The 13,517-nt window shown below is 42.2% G+C and overlaps 1 protein-coding gene across 2 annotated transcripts; it reads left to right on the top strand.

Annotated features, from left to right (window-relative positions):
- The first annotated feature begins 395 nt into the window (after nt 1–395).
- LOC306712544 (NLR family CARD domain-containing protein 3-like) lies at nt 396–13,256 on the top strand. Of its 2 annotated transcripts, XM_079181863.1 has the most exons (9): nt 396–453; nt 1,136–1,294; nt 2,271–2,368; nt 3,034–4,837; nt 7,560–7,736; nt 10,830–11,009; nt 11,532–11,711; nt 12,246–12,422; nt 13,118–13,256. In XM_079181863.1, the coding sequence occupies exons 2-9, from the start codon at nt 1,155–1,157 to the stop codon at nt 13,170–13,172; spliced, it is 2,811 nt and encodes a 936-aa protein (XP_079037989.1). In that variant the 5' UTR covers nt 396–453; nt 1,136–1,154; the 3' UTR covers nt 13,173–13,256. The 2 variants fall into 2 exon arrangements, with proteins under 2 accessions (XP_079037989.1, XP_079037990.1); XM_079181864.1 differs by lacking the exons at nt 10,830–11,009; nt 11,532–11,711; nt 12,246–12,422; nt 13,118–13,256 and adding an exon at nt 8,796–9,788.
- The last annotated feature ends 261 nt before the right edge of the window (nt 13,257–13,517 follow it).

Here is a 13,517-nt window from a genome sequence, read left to right as displayed (position 1 = left end):
GTGGTTCACCTTAGTCCACGTCCTCCTGTCACACACAAAGCTCCAGATCCAGAGGAACATGAAGCAGCTGATGTTCATCTGTGTTGTTGTTCCTCACAGTGTGGAACAGAAACCTTTACACAGAAAGCTCTCATAGATTCATGTTCATGATTTAAACATGAAGATAATGCAGCAACATTTTGACCAAAACTCATTTTAATTCAACCTGTTCAAGCCGAGAGAGACGCTCATAAACACATCGTAATAAAAAGAGGATCTGTGTGAGCTCACACACACACACACACTTCTACAGGAACTCAGCTGATTTCCTGTAAATGAAGAGGGGCGGAGCTACAGTGATCATGTGATCCAGATACATGAGAACAGGAAGAGAACCCTGTTGTGTTCATCAGGAAGTTCAGACTCCATTTTGAGTCACAGAGCAGAAGGAGAGAAGCTGAAGGCTGAGGCAGCGTGAGTGTTGATCCAACATGTGATTGTTTTACTGTCAAAGTGTGTGTGTGTGTGTGTGTGTGTGTGTGTGTGTGTGTGTGTGTGTGTGTGTGTGTGTGTGTGTGTGTGTGTGTGTGTGTGTGTGTGTGTGTGTGTGTGTGTGTGTGTGTGTGTGTTCCTGTTCTGAGCTCAGTCAGTAGGCTGGTTCTAGATCAGCTGCTTCTCTCCTGTAAAGTAGACGAGAGCAGCAGGAGACGTTGAACAAACTCTGCAGTGAAGTCGGACTGTTTTCATCCGCCTTCAAAGAATAAACAGGAAGTCAAAGAAACAGTTACTTCCTGTTAGGTCTGTAGGCTACTTGTAGTTTGCAGACCTCGTTCTGATTTATTTAAATGTGCGTGTATCTGCATTGTGTGCTGTTTTTAGATTAAACCTTCATTGCACAACATGAGACTAAATATTACAATTACACAGAAAAACAGGATTTTCTACTAAAAGTGGTGTTTGTTGTCAAATCTAAGAGCCAATCAGCTCTTTGATCTTACGACAGCCAGGTACTTCCCATCATGCATTGGGGTCATGCAGTCGGTGAAAAGTAACTGCGGCGCCTCATCCTCGTGAGGTTACCCAGCATGCATTGTGATTGATTCTGATCAGGACTGACTCATCTCCAACGAGCCTAACGTTACTGTTTTACTCTCAGACTGACTTCAGATCAGAAGATGAGGAGGAAGGAGGAGGAAGAGGAGGAAGAGGAGGACAGAGCAGAGTCTCTAGTCTCCGGCTGTCTGTCTATGAAGAGTGATCGGTCCAAAGATCTTCCTCTAGTCTTCAGTAAAGAACCTGGACCCTCAGACACACAGTAAGAGAACTTCTACTAACTCATTCATAGGAGTCATTTCCAGTTCCTCACCATGTTTTCTGTTGCTTTGTGTTCACTAAAGTTTATTTTCTAACTAAAACGTACCAAACGTTTAGTGAGACTTGTTGTATCGTCGTCCTCTTAGTATCAGTGACGGCTGTTGGTCACATAGTAAAGCTGTGATGTAATCTAAGAGGACGAACACAAACATCTGGACGTCCCCGTCCATCCCTAGTGACAGAACCATGAAGGGAAAGACCAGCTGGGACCTGAACCAGAGACCACTTTTACAATCTCTATGCCATTTACCATGTTTACTATAGACTCAGATGAAGCTCATTGGTCTGCTGTGATGTGTTTGGACCTGGTGAGACTCTGTCCTGCTATTGGACGATGTGGTCGGTTCCTTTACGTTTGGATGGAGCATCTATTTCTCTGACCACGCTGTAGACTGTGTTCCTGTTATTCTCAGCAGGAGGTCAGTTGTTGGTCGTCCATCTTTGCATCTGGTATCTAATAGAAATAGACTAATTAACTATAGAACACCAACCAAAAGCATCACTTTCACAGTATTTACACCTCTTCTGACCTCAGTTCAGACACAACCAACTCAAGCTGAGCTGATCACAGACACTGTGACACAGTAAAGGACATGATCAGCTCTCTTTAATGGAGGACTTTTACTGTGAAGGAACTGCAGGAAGTGTTGAGTTAGTTCTAAACAAACTACAGACAGATCACTAAATGTTTCATCAGACAGCCTGATAGGAAAAGCAGCTGATTAGAGTTCATGAAAGCAGGAGAGTTTCAATAAAAGAACATTTTCATGACAGACTGAACGCTGAATTCAAAGAGAAAAGTAACACTTTAACTGTTCTCTGTGAACATCTGAGCTTCTACACACTTTAGTCCACATCTGGATGTTTTTCATCAACAACCAACAAATCATTTTAGTTCTAAATAAATGTCTTTACAGAGAGAAGAAGAGGAGTCATGATTCTGAGGAGGAGCTGACGTCCAGATCCAGAACCAGAGCTGGACTGCAGACAGCCAGTGAGACCAGAAGTGTCCAAAGTAAGACTGTCCATTTCTCTGCTGATGTCTTCATGTCTGGAAACAGGACGTGTTGTTTTAATACAGAGACACTTGTTGGATTGAAGGATGTAAACACACAAAGGAAGAAGGTCTCATTGATTCATAGACGGTCCTAGTCTGTTTGTAGACGGAGCCGCGGTGTGTTTCAAAGAGCAGATCGATCCGGGCAATATAACCAACAGGCTCTGTGTGAGGAATATGAACTCAATGTGAGGATGAATGTATTTATAACAACTAAAACACAGACACACATCTTTGATCCACGTCGTTCATAACTGGACTTTTAACAGTCGCTCTATTAACTTTGTCTGTCGGCTACAGCTCAACAAAACAGGAAATAAGAACAATCAACACATAGTTGATGTAATGTTCTCAATAACGGTCTCCTCCCTCAAACCAAAGCCACGTCTGTAGCTACACTGACTGGATCAACACTGTCTGTGCTGGTGACCAGAGAGAAAGCTCTCTGTGTTCACATCTCACTACTTTAGTAGCTTCTAACTGAATCTAACTGAAAGTTACTTTCACTCACGTGTCCCCGTTTGTAGGTTCAGATATCAGCCTGATTTCATTGTTCACTGATTGTTTTAGTCAAATCAATATCATATCTTCTTTATATGTTCTCTCTGGTTTCTCTGTTTCAGGAGATAGTGGTCTGCAGGAGGTTTTAGATGAACATAAGATCAGTCTGAAGAACAGATGTGAACGTGTGACTGAAGGAAGTGATGAAACAGGAAGTGATGAAACAGGAAGTGGAACCCTCCTCAACAGGATCTACACTGAGCTCTACATCACAGAGGGAAAGAGTGAAGAGGTTAATACCCAACATGAGGTCAGGCAGCTGGAGTCAGCTTCCAAGAAGAAGACCCTCCATGACACTCCGATCAAGTGCCACGACATCTTCAAAGCCTCAGCTGACCAACAGAGACGCATCAGAGTCGTTCTGACGAACGGCGTCGCTGGAGTTGGAAAAACCTTCTCGGTGCAGAAGTTCACTCTGGACTGGGCCGAGGGTTTGGAGAACCAAGATGTCAGTCTGGTGGTTCTGCTTTCGTTCAGGAAGCTGAACTTGATCAAAGATGAGCAGTACAGTCTTCTCCAGCTGATCCATGTTTTCCATCCAACATTACAGAAGGTCCCAGCAGAGAAGCTCTCTGTCTGTAAAGTTGTGTTCATCTTTGATGGTCTGGATGAAACCAGACTTTCATTGGATTTCATCAACAATGAGGTCGTGTCTGACGTCACACAGAAGGCATCGGTCAACGTGCTGCTGACGAACCTCATCGAGGGGAAGCTGCTTCCCTCGGCTCTCGTCTGGATAACTTCCAGACCTGCAGCAGCCAATCAGATCCCTCCTTCACGTGTTGACAGGGTGACAGAAGTACGAGGCTTCACCGACCCCCAGAAGGACGAGTACTTCAGGAGGAGGTTCAGTGATGAAGAGCTGTCCAGCAGAATCATCTCACACATCAAGACATCCAGGAGCCTCCACATCATGTGTCTAATCCCAGTCTTCTGCTGGATCACTGCTACAGTTCTGAACCACATGTGGACTACAGACCAGAGAGGAGAGCTGCCCAAGACCCTGACTGACATGTACTCACACTTCCTGCTGGTCCAGACAAAGAGGAAGAAGCAGAAGTACCATGAGGGACATGAGACGAGTCCTCAGGAGCTGACGGAGGCTGACAGGGAAGTTCTTCTGAAGCTGGGGAGGCTGGCGTTTGAACATCTGGAGAAAGGAAACATCATGTTCTACCAAGAAGACCTGGAGCAGTGTGGTCTTGATGTCACGGAGGCCTCGGTGTTCTCAGGAGTTTGTACAGAGATCTTCAAAAGAGAGAGCGTGATCTTCCAGAAAACAGTCTACTGCTTTGTTCATCTGAGTGTTCAAGAGTTTCTGGCTGCAGTCTACATGTTCCACTGCTTCACAAACAGGAAGACAGAGGTACTGGAGGACTTCATGGGAGAAGATGAGTATTCCTCTCTGGAGGACTTCCTGAAGAGAGCCATGTGGAAATCCCTTAAAAGTCAAAATGGCCACCTGGACCTGTTTGTCCGCTTCCTTCATGGCCTCTCTCTGGAGTCCAACCAGAGACTCTTAGGAGGCCTGCTGGGTCAGACAGACAACAGTCCAGAAACCATCCAGAGAGCCATCAACAACCTGAAGAAGATGAGGAGTTATCAAATCTCTCCTGACAGAAGCATCAACATCTTCCACTGTCTGATGGAGATGAACGAGCTCTCAGTACATCAGGAGATCCAAGAGTTCCTGAAGTCAGAGAACAGATCAGAGAAGGAACTCTCAATGATCCACTGCTCAGCTCTGGCCTACATGCTGCAGATGTCAGAGGAGGTTCTGGATGAGTTGGACCTGAACGAGTACAACACATCAGATGAGGGACGACGGAGACTGATTCCAGCTGTGAGGAACTGCAGAAAGGCTCAGTAAGTCCAGATGTGATTAACTTGATGAATCAGTGTAGATCAGTAGTTTAGTTCTTCTAATATAGACATTATGAAATTCATATTCTTAAAATAGTGTTCCAGTTGTTTAATACTAAATTATAATTCAGTTATATTTCATCACAGATGTTCTTGATGTTTGAAATGCTGCGAGTGAAAACATGTTTCAGTTTCAGTTGGTTTAGTTTTCACTGTGAAGTTAATGAACACAGTTATTCTATTTATTCCTCATGATTGTTATATTTTATATTGATATCATTCTTCCTCTATTTATCTTCCTTTGGGTGATGGAGGCGACATGCAAACCTGGTGAAACAAATGAAGGACTTTAGAGGTTGTGTTTGAGCTTTCATCACAACATGTAGCAGTATTTTACAGTCATCACTTCATGTACTTTAGTTATTATTACATCAGGAGCTTCTACAAGGTGTCTGACATCATCACACTTACAGGTAACACCTGATTATTTTAACACTATGCTGAAGAGTTTAAATACCATCTGTATCAGGCCACGCCCCCTTCTTAAAGATAGGACCAGAAAACAACAACAAACCAACTTGAGTTCAGGGTTCTACCTCAGACTGTTTACATACATTTACATGAATTGACTTTTAATTTGTATTAATATAGAAACTTCAATAAAGTCAGATGTGAGGTCCTAAAGTATGTGAATGAAGTTCGTATGACAGCATGAAGTAGCCAATGAGAGCACAGGAGGACACATGTTAGACTCCTTCACAGCCAGTGGGCTGTAATGATGGTAGCAGTGAGGCCAGAAAAGAGTCCACATGTTTTCATACGTTGCTGGTTTCCTCCTCAAACTGTTCAACATCTTTTCAGCTCAACTGCAGGATGTTGATTCTTTTAACCGTTGCCTCCATGAAGGAGTTCAGATTTCTACTTTAGTAGAATTCACCTTTACCCAGCTGAGGAATAAGAAGTATTGTTATTGTGGTTCACATGAAGTCCTTGTATGTCTCCTAAGATCCAGACCCTGTAGGGTCAGATGGAATGTGATGTACTTCTACTTCAGAGGACAACATTGTAGTTCTACATTTACCTGACAGAGAAATGTTAAATGTTGAAGATTCACATTTGACTCACAAAATAATTAAGAATTAAAATATGAATCATTATTATTTATTAAACTATCCAGCATCATGTAAGCTCCACCTTTAACAGACGTTAACAATAATCATTTTCATTATAATGAAAATATTAATATTAATAATAACAATAATACATTTGATTTGAATCGCGCTTTAAAAGGCACACAAAGACACTTTACATGGTGAAAACAGAAACAATCGAAGTAATTATAATATAAACTAAATAGATGACATCATAACATTAAGGAACAACATGAACAATAAAACATGCAGAACTGACTTTACAGGTTAAAAGCAGATTTAAATCGATGAGATTTAAGTGCAGTTTGTGACGGAGGATGTCTGAGGTGCTGGGGAGGAGATCCAGAGGGAGGAGAAGGCCCTGACCCCCCAGGTCCGATGCTTGGACAGAGTAGGAGGGTGAGGAGGATCTGAGGAGGTCTAAAGGTATGAAGGGGTTCAGGGTTGTGGAGGGCTTTGTATGTGATGAGGAGAATCTTGAACTGGATTCTTTGCTGGATGGGGATCCAGTGGAGGTTCTGAAGGACTGGGGTGATGTGGTCTCTGGTGGAGTGGGAGAGCAGACGGGCAGCTGAGTTCTGGATGTTTTGTAGTGTGTTGATGATGTTGGTGGATGAGCCGTACAGGATGCTGCTGCTGTAGTTCAGTCGAGAGGTGATGAAGGCGAGGATGAGGAGGAGAGGGAGGGCGGAGACGGGCGATGTTTTTGAGATGAAAGAAGGCGTTTTTGTGATGTGGTTGACGTAGCGTTCAACAGAGAGAGATTGATCAAAGATGATCCCGAGGTTACGGACATGTGTGGAAGCAGGAACAGCGGTGCCATCGATGCAGAGGGAGAAGTTGTGCTGGGATTTGTTTCGTGAGTTGGGATGATGAGGATTAAAGATTTGTTGCTGTTGAGTTTGAGGACGTTGGCTTCCATCCAGGTTTTATATCTGTGAGGCAGTTGGTGATGGTGGATTATTATATTTATTTATATATACAGTGTGTATATATAAATATATACACACTGTATATCTGTTTTATGTCTTTAAAACACATTTTGTAAAGTTCTGTGTAGATAAATGATTGTTTTTATCATTAATATCATATTTTAAATTGAGTCTGTAACTGTTGCTGATCATGTTGAATGCTGTAACAGTGATTTAGTAGCACAAGAAGAGAAAAGTCTCAGTGCTGTAACATTGCTCAGCTGTCTCTGGATGTGTTGGAGGTGAACCTGACAGCAGCAGGGAGCTCTAGTTGTTAAACTGCTTCTCTAATGAAGAAGGCTTCATGCTGACTTTGTGGAGACAGACATGGGATCAGATCACACTGACAGACTGGACATTATGGAAGCCTCAATGTAACCACACTTTGTCTCCTTTCATCTGCACATTAAAGAGAAACAAAGATTAAAAGTCTGCAGGGAGGAGAGAGAGTGATGAGAGTTATTGTTTCATGTGAAACACAGTGAGATGAGATTAGCTGAACCACTGATGTGAAGAGCTAATGTTCATCAAAACAGGAAGCAGGAAGTAAATATTAAATGTCCTCTTTCATAATAATATGTTGTAATATTTGTGTCATTACAGACTTACCAACTGTGGACTCTCAGAGACTCACGTTGAAGTTGTGGCCTCAGCTCTGAAGTCCAACCCCTCCCATCTGAGAGAGCTGGACCTGAGTCTCAACATCATCCTGGAGGATTCAGGAGTGAAGCCGCTGTTTGCTGGACTGGAGAGTCCACACTGTCGACTGGAGACTCTGAGGTCAGTTCACTGACTGAAAGGTTTCAGGATTTGCCTGAAAACAAAAGCTGAATATTTGTTAGAGTGACAGAAAGTAGAGAAATGAAGTGATTGACAGGAGAGTGTTTAGCTTCCACAGACTCTCATTGTGGTCCATCAGTCAGTGAAGGTGATGTCAGTCCTGATGAGGCTGTAGAGCAGGGTGTTCAATTAAAATACCAAAAGGTCCAGATTGAGAAAATCTCCTCAGGCAAAGGCCCGGAACATTACAATGCACTATTGCACTATTTAGAAGCGTAGTAGTAGTAGTAACGTCTCTGTGTCAACAACTGTCAAATAAAATAAAGAAAATACACATCAATTATATTTGAACAATTATTATTCTTTTAACTGGATGAATTATAAATAATACATAGAAATACATCAATAAATGGTTTTCTCATTTCAAGTAAAATAATGTCTGGATTAAAGAATAACTGACAGAAAGCTTTCGAAAAATGTGCATCTTAAAATAAAGTAATTCATTTTAGAAAAATGAATTTCACTGAATTGTCCTGCAGCTTTAAATTCAGTTCATTCAGGTTGAAGTGATGTCAATCAGAAATCAATATTATATTTTTCTTATATTCTAAAAAGATACATTAGTGAGCATGGACTTCATCTGTGGTCTTTAAACCACTTGTTTCAGCTCTATTGTCTCTGGTCACATCATTGGACAGTGAACTCATGTGTTCGGATTCTGATCTCAGGTTTATTTTCTGTGACTTCATTTCAGATGTGAGATGGTACGTTTGCTCCAAAGAGTTGTTCTTTGTCTCGTAGTATCGCTTCATTCACCGCTTTGAATAATCGTTGTGGTCTCTGAACATGTGAGACAAACTGATTTTAAACTGCCCGTGTGGAGAATTAACCTCTCGTGTCTATTCTTGGTTATAGACTCTGGTCTCGCTGACCACTCTCCTCTATTTGGAGAACGTCATGTGAAATAGCTGCTGTGACTCACGTAATTGTCGTATTCTTCTTTCTCTTTCCTCGTCTCCCCCCCTGTGTCACGGTGTGTGAACATCTGACTCGAGTCAGTAAACTTGTCAGAATACTCTTATTTGATTGGCTGAGCTGCATCACGTGATGTGATTTACAACGCATTGGTCGGCGTGTTTCCTGCACCGCTGAACAAGTACCGTAAAGGCTGAAAAAGGTGCGCCGGTTAAAATAGAAGCGCTCCGTCAAAATAGAATCGGTTTTAGGTCCTGGGTCCGGATACAACGGCGTCTGGGTCCGGATCCGGACCGCGGCCCGCCTGTTAGTGACCCCTGCTGTAGAGTGTGTGAGGAAGATGAAGGAGGAGGATGAAGATCTGATGACAGCAGATACAAACTCTGTGTAAACAGAGAGAGACTTGAATGCAAAGCTGAATGAAGGTGAAGTTGTGAACTGTGGTGATCTTCATGATATCAGAAGCTGATGAGGCTGCTACAGAGACAACCACACAGCTGCTGTGGTGAGATTAAAGCAGAGCTCAGAGTAATAAGCAGCAGCCTAACACAGGCCCACACGTCTCCACAGAGCAGGCTTTGAGAACACAAGTCTCTGTTGTCATTACGAGAACAAGATGTCAGCTGAGACCAGTCATAGTGGAAGTGGCTCTTCAACAAGTGATGATGATGAATGACATCATCAAACTGTAGATGTTTAAGGTTCTAACTTGTTTCCAGGTTCTTGTTGACAGCAGGTCTAACTGTGGTTCTGTTTTCATGTTTTGTCTCTTTATCTGAAGACACAGACCTTTAGGTTGCAACAACAAACACATGTTGTTCTTAAAGGGCCGGTTCATATTGGTTCAGGTCTTTCTCAACACAACACTCACGTGTCCAAACGTCCATTCAAGAGTTCTTGGTGTCTGTAATCTGTCCACACTGTCTGTGATGTTCAGGACTAAATCCACAGTCTAGTTCTGTAGAAATGACTTGTAAAGTTGATCTGAACTAATCTGAGGCTTCACATGTATCAAGTCAGTCTGTTGTGTTTGACAGTGGCTGTATTTGAAACCTCACACTATACGAGCAGTTTGTGCTGATTTGACCAACATGTAGCATGTAGCATGTAGCTTGTAGCATGTAGCATGTAGCATGCTAACAAAAGCTAAATCTACAGTGTGACAGAAATACCTGATGTTTCACTGATTCAGAAAGAATCTCCAGTCTACCTCTCCTTCTGTATCCCACAATGCAAAGCGCTGGAACAGCACATTCTTCATTCTATTTCATAATTAAATTCACTAATGAGAACTTTTGAGGAGAGAGAAATCAACTTTGTAGATTTTAAATATTGTCAGTTGAATTGATGGTGAATCCACATGTACACACAATGTACTGTGTACAGTACATGTTCTGTGTAGTACTGTTTTTGTGTACTGTGTAGTACTGTGTACATGTACTGTGTACTACCTTCCTCAGCAGTACGTAGCAGGCGGGTTGAACTCAGTGTTTCCTTGTTGAGCTCAGTGGAGGAAGAGGAACTCAAAGAGGGAATCTGCTCCTCAATAGTCTGTAACTTTGGTTCGTCTGACTCAGACTGCTGAAGCTTCATATTAGTTTCAGCTGAACTTGTGAAGTGATTTCTTCAGTGTAGTTGTGTTATGAAGGGACCACTTCACACTCAGTCTGACAGGAGGAATGATTACTGCCACCAAGAACTCTGGTGATGGACAGATGACATGAAGACACACCTGAACACATGTGGACCTCTCCTGTTGAACACATGAAGCTACTAAGCTACCAGATACACAAAGAAGAAGCTCACGGAACCAATGAAGTCATGAACCGTCTTTGAGTCCAACAGGTCTGATCTGATCTTGATCCTCTAGTTGCAGACCTGACTGAGACCAGCAGCATGGTGTTCATCTGTGTTGACATCAATAGGTGATGAATGTTGTGGTGACATTTGGATGATGTGTGTAGAAGGCTGACATGATGATGATCCACAATAACACAACGACAAAGAGAAAAGCTCATTGATGAGGACAGAGTCATGTTGAGCTACACATTTACAACATGAACACATCTGATTGGATTATAAATGGATTCTTATCTTCTTCATTTATTCTTTATTCAGGTTGAGAGAATGCAGGTTGTCAGAGATCAGCTGTTCTTCTCTGGCCTCAGCTCTGAAGTCCAACCCCTCCTCCCATCTGAGAGAACTGGATCTGAGTGAAAACTACGACCTGCAGGATTCAGGAGTGAAGCTGCTGTGTGATCTTGTGGAGAGTCCACACTGTAGACTGGAGACTCTGAGGTCAGTTCACTAATTTATGAAAAAACACAAATTACATCCATAAAGTTGTAAATTAGTTTTTATTCATATTTTCATGTTTCTTGAACTAATTTTATTCTGCAGTGACAAAAGAATGTTCTCTTCAAGAACCTGTAGAACATGTCCACTGTTAGTTGTTAAAGTCAATGAATGTTTCTAGTTGTTGGTCAATGGTCACATCTGTAGACAGAAGATCCTCTGAACTAATACTTGTTTTATATTGATGACGTTTACTTGATGAATAGAAATATTTCTTTTGGTTTCTGTTCATTTAAATGTGTTTTCACAAATAATATCTGATCACAGACACACACACACACACACACACACACACACACACACACACACACACACACACACATTGAGTCATATTTCATAAAACAGCTGTTTAAAGGATCAATATATTCTTGATCCTCTAGTTGCAGACCTGACACATTTACAACATGAACACATCTGATTGGATTATAAATGGATTCTTATCTTCTTCATTTATTCTTTATTCAGGTTGAGAGAATGCAGGTTGTCAGAGATCAGCTGTTCTTCTCTGGCCTCAGCTCTGAAGTCCAACCCCTCCTCCCATCTGAGAGAACTGGATCTGAGTGAAAACTACGACCTGCAGGATTCAGGAGTGAAGCTGCTGTGTGATCTTGTGGAGAGTCCACACTGTAGACTGGAGACTCTGAGGTCAGTTCACTAATTTATGAAAAAACACAAATTACATCCATAAAGTTGTAAATTAGTTTTTATTCATATTTTCATGTTTCTTGAACTAATTTTATTCTGCAGTGACAAAAGAATGTTCTCTTCAAGAACCTGTAGAACATGTCCACTGTTAGTTGTTAAAGTAAATGAATGTTTCTAGTTGTTGGTCAATGGTCACATCTGTAGACAGAAGATCCTCTGAACTAATACTTGTTTTATATTGATGACGTTTACTTGATGAATAGAAATATTTCTTTTGGTTTCTGTTCATTTAAATGTGTTTTCACAAATAATATCTGATCACAGACACACACACACACACACACACACACACACACACACACACACACACACACACACACACACACACACATTGAGTCATATTTCATAAAACAGCTGTTTAAAGGATCAATATATTCTTGATCCTCTAGTTGCAGACCTGACACATTTACAACATGAACACATCTGATTGGATTATAAATGGATTCTTATCTTCATCATTTATTCTTTATTCAGGTTGAGGAGCTGCTGGATGTCAGAGATCAGCTGTTCTTCTCTGGTCTCAGCTCTGAAGTCCAACCCCTCCTCCCATCTGAGAGAACTGGATTTGAGAGGAAACGACCTGAAGGATTCAGATGTGAAGCTGCTGTGTGATCTTGTGGAGAGTCCACACTGTAGACTGGAGACTCTGAGGTCAGTAGAGGGTTGGACTCAGTCCATGCTGGTTCCAGCAGTATTGAACTAAACACTGATCCAGTATTTCCTGTAAACCTCCAACCTTCTCAGTGAAGCTGTGAGAGGAGAACGCTGACAGGCTTCAGGATTGGACAGAAAGTCAGCCAATCAGACGAGCCAGAAGCTTGTTGTGATCATGTGTTTGAGTTGATGTGAAGACGACTGTTGTTGTTGTGTTCAAGTCTGCAGGAAATCCCGCTGTTTATCAGCTGACAGCATCTCAACATGTATAGAGACAGTGGTCCTCATCCATCAATCTGATCTGATCTGTTCTCTCTCATTGGAATATTTCAAAGAGATGAGACGTTCACATGTCAGTGAGACTGTGGTTTTTATCAGCTTTGAACCCATCATTACAGTGAGCAGTGAACACCTCTCTGTTTCTGCAGTCGTGATGCGTTCAGGACCCTCAGCTCTTTATCTCCACTGTGTACTTGAGTGAAATGTGCAGAGTGAACAGACTTGATGTCCAAAGTGTCTGCAGGTGTGTGAGCTTGGAGCTCAGTGTGTTCACTCCAATACGTTAAGATGAGAGCTGAAAGGACTGAAGTCCTGCTGCTCTTTCTACTGGATGAGCTGCATCACTGACTGACAGCTGATGAAGGGAGTCTCTGCAAACACTCGTTCATCTCTTCTTCTTCTTCTCTCCTCAGATGGAAGAGACATCCCTGGGAGCACAATCCCTGGGAGGGATATCCCTGGGTCTGAGTCCACCATCATCTCTGTGATCCTCTGGATCTGATCAGAGGATCACAGAGGATCTGGACTCCTCCAGTCCTGCTGCTCCTCACTGCACCTGGACCTGGATTTAGTTTAGTCCTTTGGTTCCTTCATGTGTTGTGACCCTAAAGTGTCTCTGCTGATGAGTTGTGTTCATGACAACATGACAGTAGATGAACACATGTAAATGATGTTTCTGCTTTGCTTCCTGTTGCAGCTCCTCCCTGTGGAACGATGGAGTTCTGCACTTTATTTACTCATATTTCTCAGTAACAGTGAGAGTTGATGTCACATGTATGAAGTTACCTTATTACCACCAATACCAGCCTTTTC

The sequence above is a fragment of the Pholis gunnellus genome (genome assembly GCF_910591455.1).
Source record: "Pholis gunnellus genome assembly, chromosome: 20".
Lineage (NCBI taxonomy): Eukaryota > Metazoa > Chordata > Actinopteri > Perciformes > Pholidae > Pholis > Pholis gunnellus.
Note: the sequence above shows the minus strand (reverse complement) of the source record. Positions and strands in the feature narration are given on the sequence as shown.